The sequence below is a fragment of the Melospiza melodia genome, chromosome 29 (genome assembly GCF_035770615.1).
Source record: "Melospiza melodia melodia isolate bMelMel2 chromosome 29, bMelMel2.pri, whole genome shotgun sequence".
Lineage (NCBI taxonomy): Eukaryota > Metazoa > Chordata > Aves > Passeriformes > Passerellidae > Melospiza > Melospiza melodia.
In genome coordinates, this window is record NC_086222.1 from 3,873,316 (window position 1) to 3,900,758 (window position 27,443).

General features: G+C 44.1%; 1 protein-coding gene across 1 annotated transcript; it reads left to right on the plus strand.

The window, feature by feature from the left end:
* Positions 1-3,065: 3,065 nt before the first annotated feature.
* On the plus strand, positions 3,066-27,031 carry ATP12A (ATPase H+/K+ transporting non-gastric alpha2 subunit). The gene is made up of 23 exons (XM_063178389.1): positions 3,066-3,337; positions 5,000-5,146; positions 6,456-6,515; positions 7,905-8,108; positions 8,686-8,799; positions 9,316-9,450; positions 10,764-10,881; positions 11,403-11,671; positions 12,735-12,933; positions 13,355-13,464; positions 14,169-14,303; positions 14,537-14,729; positions 14,932-15,107; positions 16,131-16,267; positions 16,910-17,060; positions 18,960-19,128; positions 19,764-19,918; positions 20,825-20,948; positions 21,582-21,727; positions 22,839-22,972; positions 25,093-25,194; positions 25,723-25,814; positions 26,552-27,031. Exons 1-23 carry the CDS (start codon positions 3,329-3,331, stop codon positions 26,578-26,580), a joined length of 3,108 nt encoding a protein of 1,035 aa, XP_063034459.1. The 5' UTR covers positions 3,066-3,328; the 3' UTR covers positions 26,581-27,031.
* The last annotated feature ends 412 nt before the right edge of the window (positions 27,032-27,443 follow it).

Consider the following 27,443-nt stretch of genomic DNA (forward strand, 5'->3'; position numbering starts at 1 on the left):
CAGGAATTGGCGAAGGAACCGCTGAGCGCAGAGAGCCGTGCGCCCTCTCCCGGCGGGCCTGGGAAGTGCAGCCAGCGCGCTCCACCCCCGAGAAAAGCAAATTAAAGCAAAATTAAACAATTTTTGCAAATTTAAGTAAACTTTAGCAAAATTTGGCATCGATTTACCTCCCTCTCTGCGGCTTCATGTCCTTCCACCGCTCATGTTCGTCCTGCTTCATCCAAGACGTGAAAAGAACACAGCAGAGCTCATCAGGCAGGGGCAGTGCATTCTCCTTACTCCAAAATGCTTTACAAACATTCACACTTTTACTTCGAAACCTGGAGGAATTGGACAATCTGAGCACTGAGATGAGACCCTACCACTTAAGAAATGTGGCCTCCCTGTGCTGAATAACATCCAAACATTCTCCTGGCTGTCTTTCTTCACATAGGGTCCAAACTGGTCTCAATTCTGGCGAATAAATGTGAGACACAATAATCCAGAAGGGCCAGATTATTTTTCTAGGATGATCTTTAGGAACCAGCACAATGCTCACTCATTCTCCCCCCTCATCTGTGGCTGTTGTGACACACCAGGAGCACACGTGACAGTCCCAGCCCTCAGGTATGTTCCTCTCAGGACATGCCAGGTCTTGCAGGGTACGGAGCAGGATTTGGTTTTGGAAAGAAATTCAGCCCGGGTTCACATCTGGGCTCTGTTCCCAGGACCTTTTCAGCACAGCCAAGTGACAAAACACAAATTTTGTCCTGACAAGTGACCCCAGCTAACAAGGAGGATTCCAGCTGTCCAACCACCTCCTGTTGGCTCATGAAAAACAAGAGATTTGTCTTTTATACAGCGCTCCTCATCCTTGCTTTGTAAAGGGCCAAAAAAAAGCCCTTCAGCCGACAGACTTAATGGAATTTTGGCCACGGAACTTTTACTTCAGATTTGCCCTTTGAACTTGGCAGCTCCTCACAGGTGGCTTGCCAGCAGCAATTCCTCTGTGGATCCCGAGCCACAGAAGCGTCCACAGAGACTTTCCCAGCTCAGCTCCCTGGCCTCGGAGCACATCCTTCAGCAGGCAGATGGGTCAGGATAAACACCCCGTGAGCAGCAGCGTTACCGGCGCTTTGTTGCCAAACATTTCCCTCATTTGCATTTCTAACGTTCCTCCCCAGGCAAAGCCATCTCGGTTTACGGAAGGCAAATGCAAAAAAAGTGCCCAAATGACCCAGATAAACGTCCTGAATCACAAAGCATTGCTAAAAAGCACACGGCGGTTGCTCTCATGGATCTGTGAATCGTGGGATGCACATCCCTGGGTTAGAGATCTCAGTGCCAAGTTTAAGCCTGCAAAAGGGTGAAATGTGCTGAATTTTGCAGCCCTGATGGCATGTGAGACATCCCTGGAAGGCATTTCCCCATCTCCAAGGCCACTTCCCATCTCAAATCCCCCAAATTCCAGGCTGAGCAGTCCAGCTGGATGTCAAATATTCTCACATTTCCTCTCCACCTTTCCTGCTCTGGCTCTGTCCCAGAACAGAGGGGAGGATCTCAGTGCTGGTATCACACAACACAGGTTCCCTGCACACAGCCAGCTCACCCCTGCTTCGCTCACACTCTCAGAGGTAGGGAAATGTTGATATTCCAGGCCAAAACCCAGCTCTGAGTGCATCAAGGAGCAGAAACTGAACACGAAACCTTTCCAGATCCACTGCTGCACCTTGCGCAACGTCCCAGGGTCAAACAATTCCGTGGGAAAAAGAACAACACACACAAACTGTGGAGTGGGGGCAGCTTGAGGAGGTCTGGGACTCCAATTCCCGTGAACTTGATTTGAATATAGATTATTCCTGCTTTTATTGAGGTAATCGATGATGTCCTGTGGATTTTCCCCTCTGCTAACAGCTTTTATCTGTGGTTTGATAAAGTTGATTGATTATCTCCAGCCACACGTCACATCCCTGACCACAACTTGAGTCATTCTCTGCTGGCACCACACAGTATCTCCAATGGATTTCAAGTTTATGGATTACATAGAATTCAAGACTATGACAGCAAAGATTAAAGGTTATAATATTAAAGACCAAATGTTGTTGATCAGCAATTTAGATGTTAAATTCTGTGGTGGCACCACACAGTATCTCCAATTTCAAGTTTATGGATTACATAGAATTCAAGACTATGAGAGCAAAGATTAAACGTTATCGTATTAAAGGCCAAATGCTGTTGATCAGCACATTTAGATGTTGAATTCTCTGGTGGCGCCACACACAGTATCTCCACTGGATTTAAAGTTTATGGATTACATAGAATTCAAGACTATAACAGTAAAGATTATTATATTAAAGACCAAATGCTGTTGATCAGCACATTTAGGTGGATGACAGCAAAGTTTTCCCCAAATAATGTCCAACTACAGATGACCATTCCCCGTGTTTCACTCAGCTTTTCCTCAGTTCAGCCTCAGAGGTGAAGAAGCAGCTTTGCTCCCAAGTGATGAGACCAGCCAGGCACCAGAAGTGTCACAAATGTCATTATCACTCCTACCTGGAAGCTGGTAACTGGTGCAAGAGCTGCTCAGGTAAGTGCCCTGCTGGACAAGCACCAGGAAGTTCATTCACTTCTCCCCGCTCAGCATGAGGGTGGAAAACACACGAAATACAAGGCAAGGATTCAGAGTGAAGTCCAAGCTGTGAAGCTTCAGAGAGCACCACTCCACCAAATCCCTGCAAATAAGGCAGGAATTCAACTTGGAGGGGCCTCAGGCGAGGAGAGCATCGCCTGGGCAAGGTGAGACAGAATGTGCAGAGCCCTCCTTCAGCCCAGGATCCCAGGGGAGCCTGGAGCTGGAAAGTCTCTGGAGGAAACTCCTTGCTTCCAGCAAGATGAATAATACACCTGTTCCCTACTTGTGAGCAAACACTACAAAGGAATAATTAGAACCTATCTGACCTGAAACCCACATGCCCATTACTGTGGTATTTTTCCACCTACTCCAGGTGAAACAGAAGATGGGCTGGACCTGGAAGGGGAGGGGTGGAGTGGCAGCCCAAGATGCTGATTTATAAAGCTGCAGCAAGCAGAGCTCTTTCTCCACAGCCTTGGGACAGGGAGCTGGTCCTGCCTGGAGGATGCCGAGGTGGGAGCAGCATTCCAGCTAACACCTGCTGGAACAGGACAGGGACCCAGCACCTCGGGGAGATTCTGCACTCCAGCACTGCTCTGAGCCACCACAGACCCCAGCTGGGCTTGGGCTTTGCATCCAGAGATTTTTGGCTTTTGATCCAGAGGCTTTGGCTTGGCTGCTTCCCTCCATCAGGAAAGGAATAAACTCACCAAGATGCTCAAGGTGGGTACAATGCCCAAGGAACTGCCCCTTGTGCTTCTTCCTAAGTTTTATTTTGTGGATCTATACTAGAAGTGCAGGCTAAGTGAAAAATTGAATTAATACCAGACAGGAACAGTTTGCATTCTTGGGAAGAATTCTTGGACTGGCTGAACCAAAAATCTGAGATTTTATGAAACTCTGAAGGTTAAAGGTTAACATAGGTCATGCTTACAAGTGAACAGTAGATTTTACTGACTTCAGAAAATTTCTCTATTTTTCTCTTCTATCTGCTAAGTTTTCCCAGCAGAGAGCTGTTGCTTTTCCTGGTTTCTGTGCTCCACAGGGATTTGAAAAGCTGAACAGATTTTTTGGGCTGGAGAGTTAAAGAGAGAAGAAGGAGGAGGAGGAGGAGGAAGGTGAAGAGAAAAAAATCCCAATAGATAAAACAGATAATGAATCTTCAGCATGGCAGAAAAAAATTCATAACTTATAACAGGCATGCCCTGTCTCAGGGATGTGCATCCCCAAGCAAAATCAAGTGTTTAGGAATAATATTTCAGTCTTTTAAGTGCTCAAACAGCTCAGCAGCTCTTTGCTTTCCCCTTCATCAAGAGAAAACATCAAGATTTAAACACTCCTTTGGTTACAGACAGCTGAGGATAAGATGACAGATTTGAGTTCAGAATAGTATTAAAAAAACAAGATACCCCAATTATTATTGTTTTTCTTGCTGTTTCCATTATTTGAGCTTTCTTTGTGCTATGGAGAGCTCTTCCCTCATTGCCGAGATCTCTCAGGAAGCCAAGCACTGGCTTTGTGCTTTGTCCCACCAGGGAACATCCAAGGGGGCTCTCCTGAACTTCTGGGCTTTAACCCATAAGGAAACCTCTGGAATGGGGTCACCCATGGCTCTCCCAAGGCCTGGCATGTCATTTCCAGGATAATTTGGGAGCTGGAACGTTATCATTAATCAGTGGCACGGGAGGGAAGCTTGCCCTGCACACTGCAGAGTTAACCCAGGGCTTGGAAACAGCACAACCCCTGAGTTATCACTGAAAGCAAAACATTCCCTGAGGTGCAGCAGCCTCCCTGGGTCAACAGCCCAATATTCCACTGCCAAAAAGAAGGGAATTGTTGGCGAAATCCCTGCCAGGTCTGAGCTCTGTGAGGGCAGAAACAGAGCAGCTCCTCCTTGGCGTTCAGTCTTGGTGTTTGCCTCCATTCTTCACCTGAATTCAGTGCAAATATCTATTGCTAAGTGTTAATTGTAATTAAAATTTCAGTCTTGAAGTTATGGGTCTGAAAAGCTCCAGGAACAAGCAAGTTCTCAATGGATAATTTTCCCCTCCTCTTTCCTTTCATGAATATTTTGCTTTTCCACCGATCTCTTCTTGGAGCTGATAAATAAGTGAATAATTTTCACTGCTGAGGTACTGAGCAGTATTTTCCTACACTTGTTTTAGACCATGAGCTGCAGGAAGTGTTGTACATTCCTAAAGCAATCCCTGTAATTTGCACCTGATAAAGTCCTGATCACAATCACAGTAACACAAACTGGATGGATCTCTGGATAAGACAGGAAAAAACACCTTAAGCAGCCAGGAGAAAGTGACAACAGAAATTTATAAGTTGTCTAAAAAAGTAGAGCTGCAAAATTTTGACTTTTTTTGTGGTCTTTTACAGAGAAGGTCTGATGTTTACTCTGTTGAGATCTACGGGACAAAAGATCTGCAAAAAACAGAGATCGAAGATGAAGAGGAGAAGCACAAAGACCAAAAAGGCAACAAGAAGAAAAAGAAGGCAGAAGATCTGAAGAAAGAACTGGACCTGGTGAGTGTTGCTGAGCCTCCATTACACATTCCATGAAATCCAGGGAGTGTCCTGCACTGAAAATCCTGGCACAGGGAAGGATTTGCTTCCTCACCCTCCTGGAGTGTGCCAGTGAAACCCTGTGCAAGATTAATACTAAAATGAGAGGATAATTAAGCCACCAGTGGTACAGAACATTATCTGCCCAAAAAGGAGCCATTCCCCAGATGGAATCACTGCCATCAGCATTTCAACTTGCACAGCCAGCCAGGAGTCAGAGGAGAGGCAGAACCACAGAATTGTTCTCCAGAGATTCCAGAGCATGTCTCAGCTTTAAACTCAGGGGTTTTTACCCAAACCAACTGCTCTGGCCTTCAAGAAATCCGTGTTTTCCTCCTGGCTCTCCACTGACCTGCTGGCTGCTCTTGGAAATGTTGTTTCCTCTCCACACATTCCAGTTTCCCAATCTGGAACATGAGGGTAATTATGCTGACCTCTTTTTGGGATTGCTGTGAGAGCAGCTCGCAGGAGAGGCCATTTACAGGCTGGATGGCATTTCAAAGCTCAAGGAACAGCAAAATTAGATATTGAATCCATGGTTCTCTCACCCATTCACCCAGCAGGTTTCCAAGATCTGCTCAGCAGCAGGTAAATATTTCTGTCTGTGTTGTCTTTGCCACCGGGGCTGTAACTCCACTCCCGAGTTTCTAAAGAGAAACCAAAGCACAGACAGGGGAATTGACTCACCCAAGTACCCATGAATCACTCTGAGAAAACAATTGGGAGATCTCTCAAATTCTTGGCTTCTAAATCCCGGTTCAGCACAAGATATAATTAGGCCAACGATACCACAGAGGTGTCACTGCAGGCCAAGGACAAGAGCTTTGAGATTTCCCTCTCCCACACCCTTTTTACCCATGCTTAGAACCTGTTGTCCCTTTCCACCAGACTGAGGAGGATAATTCACATTCCCTACCCTGGCAATCGAGGGCAGAGGTTGCTGTCACACACACTCTGAGCCCTGCAGCGTGCAGACTGAAATGATTTATCCAAAAGAAGCAGGAACACGAGCACGCCACCCTGTTCTTGTGACAGATTTGCTGGAGGAGGGAGCTATTTACAAAAGCACTCTGCAAATCAAAAGGAAAAAGTTCTCATCTTCCAGTGGGAGATATTTTGCTTATCAATGTGCAGATTTGTCTAATTCATGAAAGTGGGGTGTCATACAAGCAACTTCATCCACGTTCCCAGATTCAGGTAGTTTGGGAATAAAAATTCCAGCAGTCTGATGCTCTGCTCATTCTAATTTTCTGTCTCTCTTGGGATGCAGGATGACCACAGGCTCAGCACCTCGGAGCTGGAGATGAAGTATGGTACCAGCATTGACAAAGTAAGTGCATAGGGTTTCCTAAGGAACTGCCTCAGTCATTTTCCTCTGGCCTCCCCAGAGCTCCCAGGAGCAGGAATTTCATTGTTAGATGTGTGTGGGTGCCTGCATTGATGCTCCCAGTAAAGCCTAAGCCATCAAGCCAACGAGCACTGCCCTGGATTTAAAGTGGAGTTTCTCTCGAGGCTGAAGAAAGATGAGCTACTGCTTTGAAATCAAAAATGGCACCTCAGGGTTTTGCACCAGCACCTCATTTTTTTTCTAAAGCTGTTATCTGATCTTTTGATTTCACCACAATTCACTTTTCACCGTGACAGTTCATAGCCAAAGACTGCGTGGATTGAGCTGATTTTGAAGGAAAATCTAAATTTGAGAAACTACACCCAAGTCCCTTTGACACCTGACATTTGAATATCAAAGCACTGAACGTGGCCAGAGCCCAGACAAGAATTTCAAGAACCTCCTGAGCTGCAAACACCTTGTGGAAATGAAAAAATAATAGCAAAAGGATGTCAGTTTTCCCCTGGCTTTCCAAACACTTAGTCCAGCTATATTGGATTGAAAACCAGCAGAATGGAAATTCCTGAAGGATGTGGCCCCAGATTCAGTGCTCCAGAAGAAATAAGAAATGGCTCTTTCTCCACCGCAGATAATTAATAGCAGCCACTCTGAAATCAGGAGGTTTGGAAATCAGAGTTGCAGCTGGCTTGTGACACAAACAACCCTGAAAGAAACAGCAGCACGGGCATTTTGTTCTGAGCTGGGGCAAAAATCTGTTTGTGATTTTATTGTAAACGTGTGAAAAAAACAACAGCACAGGCATTTTATTCTGGGGTAAAAAAATCTGTGATTTCACTGTAAACGTATAAGAAAACAGCAGCACAAGCATTTTGCTGTGAGCTGGGGTGAAAATCTGTGATTTCACTGTGAACATATGAGAAAACAGCAGCACAACATTTTGCTGTGAGCTGGGGTAAAAATCTATTTGTGATTTCATTGTGAACATGTGAAAAAGAAACAGCACAAGTATTTTGTTCTGAGCTGGGGTAAAAATCTCTTTGTGATTTCACTTTTAATGTGTGAAAAAACAGCAGCACAAGCATTTTGGTCTGGGGGTAAAAAACTGTGATTTCATTGTGAACATGTGAAAAAACAGCAGCACAGCCACTCTGCTCTGAGCTGGGGTAAAAATCTCTTTGTGATTTTATTTAGAATGTGTGAAAAAAAAAAAAAAGCAGCATGGGCATTTTGCTCTGAGTTGGGGTAAAAATCTCTTTGTGATTTTATTTAGAATGTGTGAAAAAAAAAAAAAAGCAGCATGGGCATTTTGCTCTGAGTTGGGGTAAAAATCTCTTTGTGATTTCACTGTGAACATGTCCCCTCCTTCCGCAGGGTCTCTCAAGTGCAAGAGCAGCAGAGATTTTGGCTCGGGACGGCCCCAACGCGCTCACTCCTCCCAAATCCACCCCAGAAATCGTCAAGTTCCTCAAGCAGATGATCGGGGGCTTCTCCATCCTCCTGTGGATCGGGGCCGGCTTCTCCTGGATCTCCTTTGGCATCCAGCTGGCTCAGGGCGTGGATTCAGCCTTTGACAACGTGAGTGGATGGGCGCCCACCCCGCCAGCGCTGGGAGGTTTCAGTACTCCGCAGTTACTCAGTAACTACAAGGAGGCCTCTTGTTCTCGCCAGGCTCTCCCGCTGCCAAACACTTCTGGTAAAAGCTCAAACATTGCCACACCACGCGCCTAAAGAGTGCCTGGGCAAAGGTTTGAGGGCCGCTGGGCATAATCACAATTCTTGAGAATTCTGAGAGCAGTAAAAATGTCTGAAGACTTTAGACTTTGACTTCAACCAGAGACTAAAGAGTGTCTGACTAATTCCCCTTTTTGAGTTCTACTCTGCTGTTTTTTTAAATATTTTTACACTGCAATCAGGATTGTGTCAGTTTAGAGAAGGATTTTAGATCATTAAAACAATTAAAACCTTTTTTTATACACACACAAAAAAAAGCTTCAATTGATCACTTGCAGACCAACACCTGAAAGTTCTTTTCTTAACCCATCTTTAACCTGGCCGCAACCTCATTTTAAAGCAGCACAGAACTAATTCATTCTAACAGAGGGATTATGAAAACTTGTTTTAAATTAATCAAATTATATCTTTTATTGTTCAGCTCTACCTCGGAGTAGTCCTGGCCCTGGTCGTCATCCTCACTGGCATCTTTGCTTATTATCAAGAAGCCAAAAGCACAAATATCATGGCCAGCTTCAGCAAGATGATCCCACAGGTGAGAACCACCAGTGCCTTTCAAATGAGGCCAAAATTCATCCCAATAATGCATGAGGGAAGCCCAGCAAGCTCAACTTGGAATTTATCTCTTGGGAAATGAACCAGATAAACGTCCTGAAACACAAAGCATTGCTAAAAAGCACACGGTGGTTGCTCTCATGGATCTGTGAATTGTGGGATGCACATCCTTGGGTTAGAGATCTCAGTGCCCAGTTCAAACCTGTGGAAGGGTGAAATGTGCTGGGTTTCACATTTTGCAGCCCATTGCTTTTACCCACAGCCCCGATGGCATGTGAGCACATCCCTGGAAGGCATTTCCCCATCTCCAAGGCCACTTCCCATCTCAAATCCCCCAAATTCCAGGCTGAGCAGTCCAGCTGGATGTCAAATATTCTCTCATTTCCTCTCTATGACCCTGCTCTGGCTCTGTCCCAGAACAGATGGGAGGATCTCAGTGTAGAGGGTGGCACAACGCTAATTTTTGTCCCATTTTTGTCCCATTTCTGTCTTCCAGCAAGCTCTTGTCCTCAGGGATGCCGAGAAGAAGGAGCTGCCAGCAGACCAGCTGGTGGTTGGGGACATTGTGGAGATCAAGGGTGGGGACAGGATCCCTGCAGACATTCGCCTCATCTTCACTCAGGGCTGCAAGGTAAACAGGGCTTGGAAGAGCAAAGGAAAGGGGGAAAACAGAATTTGGAGTGATTTATTACATAGGAATAATTTGTACACAACCAGTATGGGTAATTAGAGCTGTGACTCGACATAATTAATGAAGGCAGAGAGCCGAAGCCTGAATGGGATGTTGAGCTCCTCTAGGATTGACGCCTCCCTCTCTGAACATCCAAGGAGTCCATGCCATGTTCTGCCTCTGCTCTTTGCCAGGACAGGGCAGATGCACCAATAAAACCTGAGAGTTTCTACTGGAGGCAGATCCTCAAAATTTGGATGTTTTCTCAGGCTACTGCTCAAAGTCCCACTGACAGACACACAGCATTGGCTGACCTGAATTGCCACAGAAATAGGCTCTGTCAGGGACAGCAGCAGCTCAGAGAAGAGGCACTGAGAGGTGTTGATGTCACTGATTGGATGGATGTATGGATATATGGATATATGGATGTATGGAATATGGATATGTGGATATGTGGATATGTAGATATGTGGATATATGGATACATGGATATATGGATATATGGATATATGGATATGTGGATATGTGGGTACATGGATATATGGATATGTGGATATGTGGATATATGGATACATGGATGTATGGATATATGGATACATGGATATATGGATATATGGATATATGGATATGTGGATATGTGGATACATGGATATATGGATATGTGGATATGTGGATATATGGATATGTGGATACGTGGATATATGGATACATGGATGTATGGATATATGGATATGTGGATATATGGATATGTAGATATGTGGATATATGGATGCATGGATATATGGATATGTGGATATATGGATGTATGGATATATGGATATATGGATATATGGATATGTGGATATGTGGATATATGGATACATGGATATATGGATGTATGGATATATGGATATGTGGATATGTGGATATATGAATATATGGATATGTGGATATATGAATATATGGATATGTGGATATGTGGATATATGGATACGTGGATATATGGATATATGGATATGTGGATATATGGATATATGGATACGTGGATATATGGATACATGGATACATGGATATATGGATATATGGATATATGGATATATGGATATGTGGATATGTGGATATATGAATATATGGATATGTGGATATGTGGATATATGGATATGTGGATATGTGGATATATGGATACATGGATATATGGCTATATGGATATGGATGAGGCTGCCACCTCACCTCCCGGGCTGGACACCTCTGTGTACTGCTGACTTTAATCTGGGCATGTCTCCCTTTCATTAAAGGTGGACAATTCTTCACTCACAGGGGAGTCAGAGCCACAGTCCCGCTCCTGTGACTTCACCCACGAGAACCCCCTGGAGACCAGGAACATTGCCTTCTACTCCACCACCTGTGTGGAAGGTGAGCTGATCCTGAAACTCAGCATGGAAATCCCATTTCTTCTTCTTTATCTGTTTCTCCACTGGCTCCAGCCACGTTTATTATCCTGTGTGCACACCTTTACATCCTTTTATCTTTATTTCTAGTTAATCTTTCACCTCCCTTCAGCAACTTCAGGGAAACTGAAAGTTTCTAATTTTTATTACATATCATCTTACAGAGAGAAGAGGCCCAAAAAAAGGCACCTGCACAGGTGCTATTTAGTCCTGCTAACTCATTTGAGTAATTTTGCTTTGAGGAACTTGAGGGAGGTTTAATTGGCCACATGAATTTTGACCAGAGCAGATTAAAGAGTGACCTTGGGGGTGGTCACACTTGGCATTTGTTCCAACACGCAGCGTGGTTATGGCTGCACCAATCAATGGATTTGAACTGACGGTGGTTTCCTCACAATTTTCCCATCAACACCTGTTGGAATGTCAGCCTGCAGCTTCCTCAGAGTGTTTGTGTGCCCTGGAGGTGACAGTTTTTTGTCCCTGCAGGCACTGCCACCGGCGTTGTCATCAACACCGGGGACCGCACCATCATTGGCCGCATCGCCTCCCTGGCCTCGGGCGTGGGCAACGAGAAGACGCCCATCGCCATCGAGATCGAGCACTTCGTGTACCTGGTGGCAGGGGTGGCCATCTCCATCGGGGTCCTCTTCTTCATCATCTCCGTTTCCATGCGCTACAAGATCCTGGACTCCATCATCTTCCTCATCGGCATCATTGTGGCGAACGTGCCCGAGGGGCTGCTGGCCACGGTGACGGTGAGTCTGCGCTGGGCTTCTCCAGCTCTGGGCTGGGTTGGCTTTGGGGAGGGATGGGGGTTCTTATTCCAAGGATAAACCCTTCATTTGGTAATTCTGGTGTAACTGAGTCATTCATCTCAAAGCCAGCTGGGGTTTAAGTTCAAGTGCTGCTCTGCCTCGATGGCTGCTGAGTACAATGACGCGACTCATTTCCCCACCCCCCGCTCCCACTTGGAAGTGGGGACATTGTACCCTGAAAGTCACATGAAAACTCCACTTATTACCAATTGTCCAGCACTAAAATCCCTGCCTGAGGAGCAGCACACACTGCTGGCTCCAAAGTGTGACCGTGTTCACAGGGGTCTTAGGAAGAGGGAAGAGATGAGGATCTGACTCCATGTTTCAGAAGGCTTGATTTATTATTTTATAATATATATTACATTAAAACTGTATTGAAAGGATTTAATCAGAAGGCTTGCTAAGAATAGAATAGCAAAGAATGATAACAAAGGTTTGTGGCTTGGGCTCTGTGTCTGAGCCAGCTGATTGTGATTGGCCATTAATTAGAAACAACCACATGAGACCAATCCCAGATGCACCTGTTGCATTCCACAGCAGCAGATAACCATTGTTTACATTTTGTCCCTGAGGCTTCTCAGCTTCTCAGGAGGAAAAATCCTAAGGAAAGGATTTTTCATAAAAGATGTCTGCAACACCAAAGCAGCAAACAATGAAGGGAATCATTGCAGGATCCATGGAGCTGGTGATCAGCAGCTCCCTGCCCTTTTCATGTTCCTCCACCTCAAACAGCCTCTGACAGAACATTATTATTTCTATCAGCAGGCAGTAGGTTCCCATCAGCAGCAAATCTACCTGTGCTAGTTACAACCAAACTTCAGATTCTAAATTAAAAAAGAGAGGGAAAAAAAAAAAAAAAAAAAGCACTGCAAAGTCAACAAAAATGAAAAATTAAAAATATTCTCTTACAAACCCCACAAAAGATATACCAGGAGAATGCAATCTCGTTACACCTGTGTGTAGCCACACCTTGGTGACAGCTGGGCCCCTTCCCTCCTGCCAGGTGAGCCTGTCCCTCACGGCCAAGCGCATGGCCAAGAAGAACTGCTTGGTGAAGAACCTGGAGGCCGTGGAAACCCTGGGCTCCACCTCCATCATCTGCTCCGACAAGACAGGAACACTCACCCAGAACAGGATGACTGTTGCCCACCTCTGGTTCGACAACCAGATCTACTCAGCCGACACCAGTGAAGATCAAACAAGTAAGTGGGAAAATGGGGGTGTGGGAGGGGGCACATACCTGGATCCATCCCAGGATGCTCACTTTTGATGGCTAAATCAGACATTTCTTCCTTCTACACGTGGAAATTCCTCCTTAGCCATGTGAGATGTGAAAAAAAATAATTAATGTTGAATTCCACTCACAGGAAGTAAACCTGAAGGAGGTTCTACTCCAGAACCTATTGCCAAGAGTACATTTAGTAGGGAATTAAACAAACATCATCCAAACCCCTTTGCCAGCACTGCTGGAGGGAAAATTTATATTATTTTTTTTCCATAAAACAAGCTGTCAAAACAATAATTTTTTTCTGCAAATAGGTCAGTTCTGGTTTTTCACCATTAAGATTTTACTTGTGTCATGCAGCGTGTTAAAAGATGCAATGTGTGTTTTGCTTCTCTCAGCCCAGCCCTTTGACCAAAGTTCCCCCACATGGACAGCGTTATCAAAAATTGTCTCTCTCTGCAACCGGGCGGAATTCCGGCCAGGACAGGAAAATCTCCCCATCATGAAGGTACCTCTGACTTCACATCAGCTTGTTCCCCTTCCTCTGAAAAAACAATTTTTTCTCTTTGGTTTTAACAATCTCCATTTTACCAGTAAGCTCCTACTGACAGTGGTTTTACTGCTGTTCACTCATATAAAAAATGTAACACAGGATAAAAAAAACACAGAGCCAAGAGCATAGAAATGCAAATTATTCTGAATTGGAGGAGAACCACAATCCCAACTCCTGGCCCTGCACAGGACAGCCCCAAAAGTCCCTGTGCATTGTCCAAACCCAACTGTGCCTGCCAGGAAAAGGGCAAGACAAGTAGCAGGAGCAGTAATTACTGCACTGTTAATTTATTATAGCAAAGGTAAACATGCCTTAATTGATGTCTTTCCACATGACTGCTTGAAGGTAGTAAATTCTACTGACTGGGCTACCAGGACAAACCTGCTGTTTACTCATCAACACCATGTTCAAATTAATTTGGGTTTGTGCCTCAGCTCACCTGTAGTGCCCTGAGTGTGACCCCAAATCTGCTTTAAAGTTTGCTGTGGCTCAGTTCCAACTCCAAGAGCAAAGCAGACACCCCCAAATTCTATTTTAATATTTAATTTTCCAGGATAACTTGAACATAAAAATGGAAATTCCTTGTTGCTGAAGTGTGCAGCAAGCCATGGAATTGTGGAAATGTAAAAGTAAAATGTTTTCTTCCATTGTGCCCACAGAGGGTCGTGGTTGGAGATGCCTCTGAGACAGCTCTGCTGAAATTCTCTGAGGTCATTCTGGGGGACGTGATGAGCATTAGAGCACAGAACAGGAAAGTGGCTGAAATCCCTTTCAACTCCACCAACAAATTCCAGGTGTGTTTCATTTATTTTGGAAATCATGCCACATTGTTTCTATCACTGGGCCTGATGCAGCAATGGGTGACCTAGAAGCCTTAATGGGGTAATTCAAGTCATAATAAATACAGCTCATTCCACTTGATGGGATTCATGATTTCTTCATGGAAAAGAACATTAATCCCATGGGAAACCAGAAGGAAATGAGGACAATTTGAGCTCCTCCAACCCCTCTCCTGTTTGTGGCACAGCTCTCCATCCACGAGACCGACGACCCCCAGGACAAACGCTTCCTGCTGGTGATGAAAGGGGCCCCAGAGAGGATTTTGGAGAGGTGCAGCACCATCATGATCAACGGCAAGGAGGAGCCTCTGGACAGCGAGAAGGCAGAAGCTTTCCAGACAGCCTACATGGAGCTGGGGGGCATGGGGGAGAGAGTGCTGGGTGAGTGCCTGGGAAAACGGGGTGAAACATGGAAATGGGGTAAAATTCAGCTGTAAAACCTGCGAAATGGGGTTTAAAGTCTTGGCACATCCAGCATGCCTGGAAAAATGGTTTAATGCTGGAGTTCCATGGGCAAGAGCAAAGCCTCTCCTCTTTCTCCCACATTTTCCTGCCCATCTCACCAACCTAAATACCTTTTCAGGCTTCTGCCACTTGTACCTGCCTGAGAATGAGTTTCCAGAGTCCTTCCAGTTTGACACAGATTCCATGAACTTCCCAGCCTCCAACCTGTGCTTTGTGGGGCTCCTGTCCATGATTGACCCACCCCGTTCCACGGTGCCCGACGCCGTCTCCAAGTGCCGCAGTGCTGGCATCAAGGTGAGGATTTTACAGAGAAAAACACAGTGGGTTCATTGCAGAAAGACCCATTACGATTATTTTAGGTATTATTTAAAGCATTTAAAATTTAAGATCTTCTGCCACATCGTCACTAATTATCTTTCTAGCAACAGCTACTAAAAATCTTAACCTTAGTTAAGACCATTGTATAATTTCAATTTAGAAAATCCCTAGAGACAAAACATTTTCATTTAAGTGGGAATCAGACTATAGGAACTGCACAAACCCCTCAAACCTGAAATCCAAATTTGCAAAAGCTCAGATACTCTCTTATCAGATTCATTTCTAGAATGCAGAACCCACACCAGCTGGAATTACTTGCTTGTAAACAGAGTAAGGTGATTGATAGAAACAATTCTAGAGAAGGCATCAGGACACTGCTTTGAACATTTACCCAGAGGAATCACCAATCTTAACACTGTTCAAGTGGAACCTGAAGCAGTAATTCCCCTAATTTCACTCCCTGGGACCCACAAGTAAACTTTCAGCCCTAAGCAGAAGTGAAATCTATCTAAATCAAGGAAAATCTTATTTGGAATTACAGATCTCAGACAAGACTAATCCCAAACTCCAACCCTGATGAAATTTTCTTTAGCCTGAAGATCTGGCAATTTTTCTTTGAGAAAAGCAAGAAAAGGCTGTGCCTTATCTGTCAGGACACCTCCGTCACAAGGATCCATTTTAAGATGCAATATCCTAACAAACCCTCCCCACTGAATGTACCTAATATAGATCCTTATATAAGGGCTCCTTTATTCTGCATTATTCTAATCTGGCTGCCTGTGACGAGTTCTTCCTCCAGAGCCCTGATAAAGCAGCCTCAGGAAGAGAGGCAGAGCCCAGATGTTGGTACAGAGCTGGGCAATTACCGCCCCTAATCTCCCTCTGCTGTGTACACAGCGCTGCTCTGATCCCAGAGTGCTTCCTGCTCCCCAAAACCGGACATTGTCCCTTATCTCCCCCCACCTTTGGCCATTTGGCACTCACTTGTCCCTTGCTCAGGTCATCATGGTCACTGGCGACCATCCCATCACGGCCAAGGCCATCGCCAAGAGCGTGGGCATCATTTCAGCCACCAGCGAGACCGTGGAGGACATTGCCAAGCGCCTCAACATCCCTGTGGAGCAGGTCAACAGGAGGTGAGAGCCAGCAGAGCCTGGGCAGCCCCCAGGGCTTCATTTCCCTGCTCCCTCCATGGTGCTTTTATTCTACATCCCCGCCGCTTTCTGCTTTTTTTATGACACATTCCCACTCTTGAGTCATCTCCACCTAAATGTGTCCACTCGGTGGTTTTCATCTCTGCTGCCCGAGAAGAAAATCTGGGGAATTATTCTTTGCACATCATGTGGAAGTCACTGTCACTGCCTGTTTGACTAAACACACACACACACAGAGCAAAATTCAGCATCACACGACCCAGTTTGGACCATCAGCCCAAATTCCTCCTTCACCCCTTAAATGGGGAAAAAATAGCATCACAAGGGAAGTATAAAAGCTCTTTGCAGAAGTGATGTCTTCCTCTGCTCCTCCCAGTGAGAGGCCTCTTTAAAATGCATTTTCTGAAGCTTCAATGAGACCCCTCTGTATCCAGAAGTGACTGTGTTCCACTCTGGATTTCTGCAGTGCCTTTCACTCAACTCCTGCTGATTACCAACAAACGCCTCCGCAATTAACTCAATTTGCTGCTTTCCCGCCATCCAGCTGCACGCCCATCCCACCAGCGCTCCGTTTCCACCCTTCTAACCCAAAAATCCACCCTGCCCTGCCCGTGGCTCTTGCAGGGAAGCCACGGCAGCCGTGGTGAACGGGATGGAGCTGAAGGACATGAGCTCGGAGCAGCTGGACGCGATCCTGCGCGAGCACGCCGAGATCGTCTTCGCGCGCACCTCGCCCCAGCAGAAGCTGATCATCGTGGAGGGCTGTCAGAGGCAGGTGAGGCAGGCCTGGCAAAGGTCACACACACACACACAGAGCAGGGTTTGGAGGCTGGGAGCCAATTCCCAGTGCTCCCCAAGCTCTGTTTATAGTCCTTTCCCCGTGCCAGAACATTATCTAACAGATTGTCGTGAAAGCTGCCTGGACTCAATCCAAGCCGCTCAAATTCCCGCTGCAGACATGGCTCCCGGTGACAAAATGAGCTTTCCCTGGGTTTGGAGCTGTAGCCAGAGCATGGATTGTCCCTGGCACTCTGAGAAGCACAAAAAGCCTCCTGTGCCCTGGCTGGGAAGGAGAATTCCCTCAGAAATTCTTTAAACCCAGATAAAAGCAATGCTGCTGCCACATCCTCTCCTCTTATCTCTTGTGGCTGCTCAGAGCCATGTCCTGCTGCCCACAGGAACGTTTGGGAGTGGAACTGGTTTGTGGCAGTGCTGGGTGAGCAGGTGAACTCACAGCTCTTTTCCAGCCTGGATTATTTGTGATTCTGAGGTATGAACCCCACAGAATGCCAGAGCGTGATTTATGTACCACCAGCTCTTATCTCTGTTACTTCCCAGGGCTGTAAATCAGGCAGCAGGATTTAAAGAGAGTTTGTCCCATCCATGGGCAATATTATGTAAAACAGCCTGGAGTGCCGCCAGCACAGGAGGAAAAAAAATAAAAAAAAAAAATTACAGAGCTCTGTAAAAGATGAAAATTGCCATCAAAAGACTCTCCAGTCAAAAATGACATCTTCCAAGTAGATTTTGTGAATTAAAGCCGCACTTGTGCTGTGCCTGGACTTTGTAGAGAAGATGTGGCATAAGATATTATTTTATTTTTGTAGTCGTGCCAGCACCGAGCTCCCCAGTCAGCATTTTATCAGCTCTTTGGGTTTAAGCCTGGAGGGCTCTCCAGGGAGTTAAAAAAAAAGAGATAAAACTTTTCAATTTGATGTGGTTTTCATTTTTTGAATGGTCTCCGCTAGGCACACGGTGGGTAAACGTGTTCTGCACTGCTCAGACTCCCACACTCCTGGCAGATTTGGCTCTTTAGGGATGAAAAGGAACACCCTCCCCCAGCCACACTCCAGCTATGTTTAGCACTTAGAGCTTATAAGCCTTTCTGTACATGGCATTATTTATAGGTAGTGACACTGTGCTCAATCCCCCCAGGGACAGGAAATTCAGCGTTTTATTAATCAGTTTGCCTGGCTTTGTCCCCACTCTGAGCACCCTGCCTTGAACCAAGCCAGAAACTTCTGCACCAGCCAGAGCAGAGCCTGGAGCTGCAGGAGATGTTCAGGGAGATAACAAAGAAGCTGAGCTGGATAATCAGAGTTTTCCATCTTTTGGATTAGTGGAGAATTCCAGCACAGACTGAGGATGGCCAGAAGCTGCTGGGATAGGATGAGGACAGGCTCTAACTCGACAGTTACATAATTTATGAATCAGATGAAGCCTGGCTGTTTCTGTAGCACTTCATTAAAAAATCCAGGACATTTTGTGTTAATCAAACCTCCCCCAGATGTCAGAGGTGAGCCTGGCTCTGCTCAGACAGGGATGGACCACGCACACATAGAGCAGATATCCAAATCTTAAATCCTCTTTATACCAAACTACCAGACTAATTGCATTTGAAATGCATCTGATTGAGATATCTACTCTTTAGGAAGCAGCGAATCACATCCCTGAATTTTCCAGGTCTCTGCTGTAAAGGGAACCACACAAAACTCTGAGCTTGCTGTCCCAACCCTGCCCACCACCCTCCTGACCCCTGGCTGTGTTTGATGTGGGTACAGAGAGGATTCAGAATTTCCTATCAGCATTTTTCTGTTAGAAACGTAAAGATTGATGCTGGCAGGATCCACCCTCTCCTCCCAAAGCCACATCTGGATGCTTTTGTGTGTTCCAGGGAGCTGTGGTTGCCGTGACTGGAGATGGAGTCAACGACTCCCCTGCCCTAAAAAAAGCAGATATTGGGATTGCTATGGGCATTGCTGGCTCTGATGCAGCCAAAAACGCAGCTGATATGGTCCTGCTGGATGATAACTTTGCTTCCATTGTCACAGGAGTGGAGGAAGGTAAAGATTATGTTCTTTCCCATTTTCTGAGTTGGAAACAGCCGGCAGGGCCTCCTGATCTTCCTCTCTTCTCTTTCTGGAATTGTGGATTTGATATTTGGGAAAGCTGGGAATTAAATCCATTTCTACACGTGACAATCAGAGAATAAGGAAATAATCTCCCTCCTCACATATAATAAAAATTTGCTGTCTCTGTTTGATTAGGCTTCAGATAAAAGCATTTCCTGACCTGTTCCAATGCAGTCTGAAGCCCCACAAAGATAGAAATTATTTTCTCCACCTTTTCCCTCTGTTATTTTCCCACACATCACCTGCACTGTGCTTCACCTAAGACAGGAGCACTCATCCCACTCTTCTTTCACTTGTGGTTTCCATCACAACCACAGCATTTTGGGGAATGAGGCTTTTCCCCTCAAACTGCCTCATCAAAAGAAATATTTTATTACACTTGAGTTTTCAGAAGCCTTTAAGGGAGGGGAGCTTAAAAAACCCAACAAAACCAAATTACAAAATGCATGATGAAACACGTGAGGGAAGCAGAAATAAGCAGTAAACGTTTCTGCCTCATTTAGTTAAATTGAACTTTTTTTCCTGATAGAAATTCCCTTAGACAGAAGAATTTTGTGTTCCCCCAGGCCGCCTGATCTTTGACAACCTGAAGAAAACCATTGCCTACACCCTGACCAAGAACATTGCTGAGCTCTGCCCCTTCCTCATCTACATCATCGCCAGCATCCCAATGCCCATTGGCACCATCACCATCCTCTTCATCGACCTGGGCACGGACATTGTGAGTTGGCAGCTCCAAAGTCATTTATTTCCTGCTGGAATATCCTGCCAGGGACAGGGCCTGGGGGTGGAGGCACATCCTGAACAGGGGATTTATCCTACAGATGAGAAAGGCAGCGAAAAAAGGGATTAAAAGCAGCCAGGTAGAGAGAAAGAAGAGTAGAAAACAACAATAACCTGCAGGAAGGGAGCAGGAAGCAAAGACATCTGGTGCAGGCTAGAATCAGCAGTGAACAATTATGTATAAAAATAAAATGAAATAATAAAAATAAAATAAAATAAAATAAAATAAAATAAAATAAAATAAAATAAAATAATTAAAATATAAGAACAATAATATATGATATATAATATATAATATAGTATATATTATATATACAATATACACTATATACTATATACTATATACAATATACAATATACAATATATACTATATAATATATAATATATAATATATAATATATAATATATAATATATAATATATAATATATAATATATAATATATAATATATAATATATAATATATAATATGTAATATACAATATCTTGTGTTTTAACCAAGACATCAGAGGGATTTCTGCACCTACACCTCACATTCCATCCAGCCCAGCCCAAGGGACCTGGAAGACCCTTTAATTTTAAATTAATGTTCAATTATTGTTAACCTCCTCTAGATTTTGTATTGATCACCAGATCCATGCATATTTCAGATTTTCCCCAAAACCCTTTACAATTAATAGGAATTAATTAATAAGAATGAATTAATTATTAGGGATCCACACAGATCTTCCTCTCTGTTCTGCCAACATTCAGCAGAACCACTTGGGAACTACAAATTGCTTCTAAACCCCCAAAAATCAGGCAAAAATTGCCCCCCAGCCCCTGAGGGTTTGTTTCTCTTGCAGATCCCCTCGGTGGCTCTGGCTTATGAGAAAGCTGAGAGTGACATCATGAACAGGAGACCCCGGAACAAGAGGAGGGACCGGCTGGTGAACCAGCAGCTGGCTGTCTACTCCTACCTGCAGATCGGTGGGTTGGCCTCCAAACTCTCTCTCTGTTGTGCCAGCAAAGCAAGATCAAGCTCATTAATTTTAAAAAATATAAATTTAAGAGGTGAAACTCAACCCCTCCCTCTGCAAACCCCTGTGTACTCCTGCTGTGTACTCCTGCCTGTAGGTTGGTGGGTTGGCCTTCCAAACTCTCTCTCTTCTGTCAGCAAAGCAAGATCAAGCTGATTAATTTAAAAAATATATAAATTTACTTGTACTTGCAGATTGGTGGGTTGGCCTCCCAGACTCTCTCTCTTCTGTCAGCAAAGCAAGATCAAGCTGATTAATTAAAAAAAATATATATAAATTTACTTGTACTTGCAGCTTGGTGTGTTGGCCTCCCCCTCCCAGACTCTCTCTCTTGTGTCAGAAAAGCAAGATCAAGCTGATTAATTTTAAAAAATATAAATTTGGGAGCTGAAACTCAACCCCTCCCTCTGCCAACCCAGCAGCCCTCTCCTGTTGCTCATTATTCAGCAATTAAATGAGGTTTTAACTACAGAGTGCAAGAAACTCCCAGCACCAAAACTCTCAAACTACCTCTAGCACGTTTCATGCATCCAGTGCTCCTTAATTTCGGTTTTTCCTCATTGCTGCCCCTTTGTTTCTGCAGGAATCATGCAGTCGGTGGGGGCTTTTGTCACCTATTTCACGGTCTACGCTGAGCAGGGGTTCCTGCCCTCCACGCTGCTGGGAGTGAGGGTGAACTGGGAGAACAATGCCATCAACGACTTTGAGGATTCCTACGGACAGCAATGGGTAAAGCAGCCCTGGAAATTCCCTTTGCAATTAATAGGAATGAACTGATAGGAATTAATTATTAGGAATTAATTTTTAATAGGAATTTATTATTGCTAGGTATTAATTATTAATAGGAATTAGTTATTAGGAATCCACACAGAAAATTCCACCCTGAAAATTCCCTGTCCACCTGCTTGCTTAAAAATTCCCCCAAGATAAAGGGATAGGGAATGCAAATGAGGTTTAATGCAAATAGAATTGGTTTTCATCTCATGCTCCTGCAGGGGAGACTCTTTAGGGCTCCCTGCCACACAGCTCCTTCATTCAGCCTCTGCTCTTTCATTCATTCTTCAACAATTTGCCACCTTCTCACTCACAGCCTCTCCAGGTGCACCTTCCTCTCTGGATGTTTAAACCCCTCTGGATGTTTAAAATCTGGATGTCTCAATATCTGGATGTTTAAATCCCTCAAAATCAATGCTCAGCATCTCTCAAAATCAATCCTCACCATCTTCTCACAGCCCCTTGCACCTTCCTCTCATGTCCGGATGTTTAAATCCCTCAAAATCAATCCTGATCATCCTCTCCCAGCCCCTTGCACCTTCCTCTCTGGTCTGGGTGTTTAAACCCCTCAAAATCCATCCTTGCCATCCTCTCTCAGCTCCTTGCACCTTCCTCTCTGGTCTGGGTGTTTAACCCCCCCCCAAAATCAATCCTCATCATCCTCTCACAGCCCCTGCATGCGCATCTTCCTCTCTGTTTTGGGTGGTTAAATCCCTCAAAATCAATCCTCACCATCCCTCAAAATCCATCCTCACCATCCCTCAAAATCCATCCTCACCATGCTCTCCCAGCACCTCTGCCAAGCTCTCTGCAGCCTCCCCCTCTCCCTGTGCAGAATCACAAGGCACAGCAGGCATTGATAAATCCACACAAACACTCCTCACCCCCAGCTCATGCTGCAGCCTCGTGACTCAGCTCTGCAATAAAGCTGGGCCCAAATCTGAGCATTTAAATCTGGAGGAGCCCTGCATTCACACCATGAAATCTCTCATGGGGGCTGGCAGCAGCCTGGGGAAGGTGGGAGGGTGTGAATTAAAATGGTTTTGGTGTTTCTTTGGCTCTGCAGACCCACTACCAGCGCATGTACCTGCAGTGGAATGGCTACACAGCCTTCTTTGTCAGCATCACCATCCAGCAGGTGGCTGATCTGATCATCAGGAAAACTCGCAGGAATTCCATTTTCCGCCAGGGCCTCTTCAGGTGAGTTTAGCAGACACACAACCCCATGATTGGGATGGAAGAGACCTTAAAGCTCATCTCATCCCACCTTCCACCATCCCAGGCTGCTCCAGCCTGGCCTTGGGCACTGCCAGGGATCAGGGGCAGCCACAGCTTCTCTGGGCACCTGTGCCAGGGCCTCACTGGGAAGAATTTCCCTCTGAGGGAAGGATTTTTCTCCTATCTAATCTAAACCTGCAGTTCAAGTCAGCCTCCTGCTCCCTTCAGGTGAGCTCAGTGATTTGGCCCTCTCACTTTCAGTCTTTGCACAAAGATTAAGCCTGGCCTTGAAAACAATCACAAATCTCAGGCAAATATTTTATTACACCTCCCCTCAGCCTCGTTTCTGCTTCAGGGTAGGGATTTTCTTTAAAGACATTGTGCTGGTTATTCTAAAAATGCACCAGCTTAAAACCAACTTTCCATTCATTAAAATGTTTACTAGAGAAAAGAAAGGGAGTTTCTCTTCCAGATTACTTTCTGAACTCCTTATCAAGAGATAGCAGGTCTGGACTTCCCTGAGATAACTCGAGGCTCTGGGAAGGGAGATACCAGCTGGCCAAACTCCCGCAGACAGTGCTGGCCGCCCTCTGCAAACCTCCAATCCCAGGAGAATTCCAAATATCAGCTGGGCCAGAGGCCAGCAGCAGAGCTGGCATTGCCTCCCGGGCTTTCTGATAGCAGAGCAATTTATTTTCCATCCTTTATCTGCAGCCTACACCTATGTGTGTGCTTCCTCCTTGCATTAACACCTGAGTCACCCTGAGCACGTTCCCAGGGCAGCAGCAGCCTGGAGGAGGTGCTGCTGGGTGTCTCCCACAGCTGGATTTGGGCTGGCAATGCTGCCAGGACAGGCAGGAGCACCTGGGGCACAGGACAGAGCCCAGCCCTGTGCCTGCAGAGCTCACCTGGAGCAGGAGTGCAGGGATCCTGAAGGGTCCTGCTGGCACACAGGGGGTTAACTCTGGGGTTAGTTCAATCCTCTCACAGGGGGTTAACTCAGCTCTGTCACAGAGGGTTAACTCAACCCTCTCACAGGGGTTTAACTCTAGGGTTAAACTCACAGGGGGTTTAACTCTGGGGTTAATTTAACTCTCACAGAGGGTTAACTGGGGTTTGTTTAACTCTTTCACAGGGAGTTAACTCTGGGGTTAAATCAATCCTTTCACAGGGGTTTAACTCAGCTCTGTCACAGGGGGTTAACTCTGGGGTTAGTTTAACTCTCTCACAGTGGGTTAATATCACAACTAACACCAGAGTTAAACAGGGGTTTAACTCTGGAGTTAATTCAACTCTCTCACAGAGGGTTAATTCTGGGGTTAATTTAACCCTTTTACAGGGGGTTAAATCTGAGATTAATTTAACCCTCTCACAGGAGTTTAACTCTGAGGTTAGTTTAACCCTCTCACAGAGCGTTAACTGGGGTTTATTTAACTCACAGGGGTTAACTCTGGAGTTAATTTAATTCTCTCAAAGAGGGTTAACTCAACTCTCTCACTGGGGTTTAACTAGTGTTAATTTAACCCTCTCACAGGGGTTTAACTCTAGGGTTAGTTTAACTCTTTCACAGAGGGTTAACTGAAGTTTATTTAACTCTCATAGTGGTTTAACTCTGGGGTTAATTTAACGCTCTCACAGGGCTTTAACTAAACTCTCTCACAGGGGTTTAACTCTGAGGTTAACCCTCTCACAGGGGGTTAACTCTATCACAGGGGTTTAACTTTGGGGTTTATTTAACTCTTACAGAAGGTTAACTCTGGGTTTAATTAAACCCTCTCACAGGGGGTTAACTCGGGGTTTAACTCAACTCTTTCACAGGCATTTAACTCTGGGATTAACCCTCTCACAGAGGGTTGACTCTGGAGTTAACTCAACCCTCTCACAGGGGTTTAACTCTGGGGTTAGTTTAACCCTCTCATAGAAGGTTAACTCAACTCTCTCACGGGGGGTTAACTCTGGATCAGCTCTCTCACAGGGGTTTAACTCTGGGGTTAATTTAACGCTCACAGGGGGTTAACTCTGGAGTTTATTTAATTCTCTCACTGGGGGTTAACTCAGTTCTCTTACAGAGGGTTAACTCTTCCTCTCTGTTTTTCCTGCAGGAACAAAGTCATCTGGGTGGGGATATTTTCCCAGATAGGAATTGCTTTGATTCTCACCTATGGCCTTGGACACGTTACAGCCCTGAACTTCACTCCACTCAGGTGAGCTCTGAGCTTCCCCTGCCCTCCTTGTGGGCACAGAACAGAATCCTGCACCACTGCAAGAGAAATATTTTTAAAAATTCATTATATTAATCTCTGTTTCTTGGCCAAAAAGGCCATTACTGCCATAATTTCCACGTTCTCCTACTGGATTTCCTACTGAGGATCCAGAAAACCACCTGTGCAAAACCAACATTTAAATATTTCTTCCAGCATCTCCAAGGTTTTGATGAGCACATCCAGCATTTAACTTTTCTTTTAAATAAATCAGTCAGATGATTTATTGCTGTGATAACACCAGGCAAAATTTCCTTCTGAATAGGACCTGGAATTAATTAATCCAGGAAGCATTTAAGACTGGGAGGCTTTACATGCTCATGATCAATTTGAGAGATTAATTAGGAGAAAGGAAAGAGGCCCAAGGAGGAGCAGATTTGGTTTGGTGACATTGAAGAGCACAGAGACCCCAGAACTGGAGCTGAGCTGTTCTCAGGTGTTTCTGAGCGAGATTTTTGTCCTCACTCCCAGGTTCCAGTACTGGTTTGTGGCTGTGCCTTTTGCCATCCTGATTTGGGTCTACGATGAAATCCGGAAGCTGCTCATCAGGAGACACCCAGGAAGTGAGTGCACTCCTCTCATTTTAATTAAATATTTTCATTCCATGTGTCCTTTCCCACCCTTTCACTCCCACCCCCACCTCAGCTGCCACTCGCAGGTGAATGCTGAAAATTGAACCATTTTTATCCAATGATCACTTTACCTTTTTGAGGAAAACACCCCAATTTTTTATTATTATTTCTAATATTATAGAATATATAATTATATATAACTATATATAATATAATTATAATATATAGTATAATTATAATATATACTATATATACTGTGTACTATATACTATATACTATATATTTACTTAGATATAATTTATTTATTACATATATAGTACATAAAAAATTATTTAAATTCACATGAATAATACATTTATATTATTTATTATTATATTTATATATTTATATATTTATATATAAATATAATTCTATAATTATATAGTTATATATTATATAATTATATATTATAATTATCATTACAATATATACAATAAATTATAATAATAAAAATGTATTATATATAATTATATATTATAATTATTATATTATATATAATAAATTATATTAAATAAATATATTTATTTGTTTAATATAAATATATAAAACGCATTTATTATATAAAAAAACATATGTTTACATATAAATTATATAATTATACATAATTATGTAATTATAATTATTTTTAATATTATTTTTAATATTTTTAAATTCTTATTTTTAATATTATCCCCTCCCTTCTCCTGCAGGTTGGTGGGACAAGAACATGTATTACTGAAGACTCTGACACAGGAGAGCTCCTTCCCCACCCGGCCCAGCCTCTGCTGCTTTCAAGTCCTGTCTGTGCAATATCGAGCATGGATCCACCCCGTGCTGGGGTGCAGAGATTTCATGGATTCAATGAAGAAAAAAGGACTTTAGAGGCTGAGCAATTACCTCCCACTGTACTGTAAAGCCTAGAAATTGAAATGCTACCTGTTTTTGTAACTACTACGATTTTCCCTCGTTCAAAGATGGAGTTGGAGAGAACTCTGAGAGGAAAGCAGTCCAAAGACAGGAATTCCCCACAATCCAAGGCATTAATTTGCACTGAAGGAGTTGTTTGTTGATTTTTGTGCTGGTAGAACTGAATTCCAAGTGAGGGCACACCTAGATCTTTTACCTTGCCACGGGTAATTGTGCTGTATAGGAATAATTTGATAATAAAACTTTTTTTTTCCAGAAAAAAATGTTTTTGTTTTTGTGGTTTTTTTTTTGTTCTCTGTCTTATTTATTTTTTTAAATTAAAGATTGAGAGAATCTGAGTGGAATGGGGTCACAGAGGAAAGAATTGCAGCCCTGCTTTTGTTACCCAATTAACAGACCAAACACTTCACCCATTCTGATAAAAGGGTCTTGAAAATCAAGCCATGTTGTATTTTCTGAGTCCCCCAATGAAGGAAGGAAATGATGAATCTGACTCCATGTTCTTAAAAAGCTAATTTATTATTTTATGATTTATATTATATTAAAGAATACTATACTGAACTATACTAAAGAATAGAGACAGGATACAGACAGAAGGCTAAAAAATACTAAAGAAAAACTCATGACACAGCTGGGCTGTAATTGGCCAATAAGTCAAAATAATTCACATTAAAC

Excerpts from the sequence above, each read along its gene's own strand:
- ATP12A (XM_063178389.1), top strand. Across the intron at positions 8,109-8,685 it reads TGGATTCAGCCTTTGACAAC|CTCTACCTCGGAGTAGTCCT; the intron begins GTGAGTGGATGG and ends TTTATTGTTCAG. Across the intron at positions 9,451-10,763 it reads TCTTCACTCAGGGCTGCAAG|GTGGACAATTCTTCACTCAC; the intron begins GTAAACAGGGCT and ends CTTTCATTAAAG.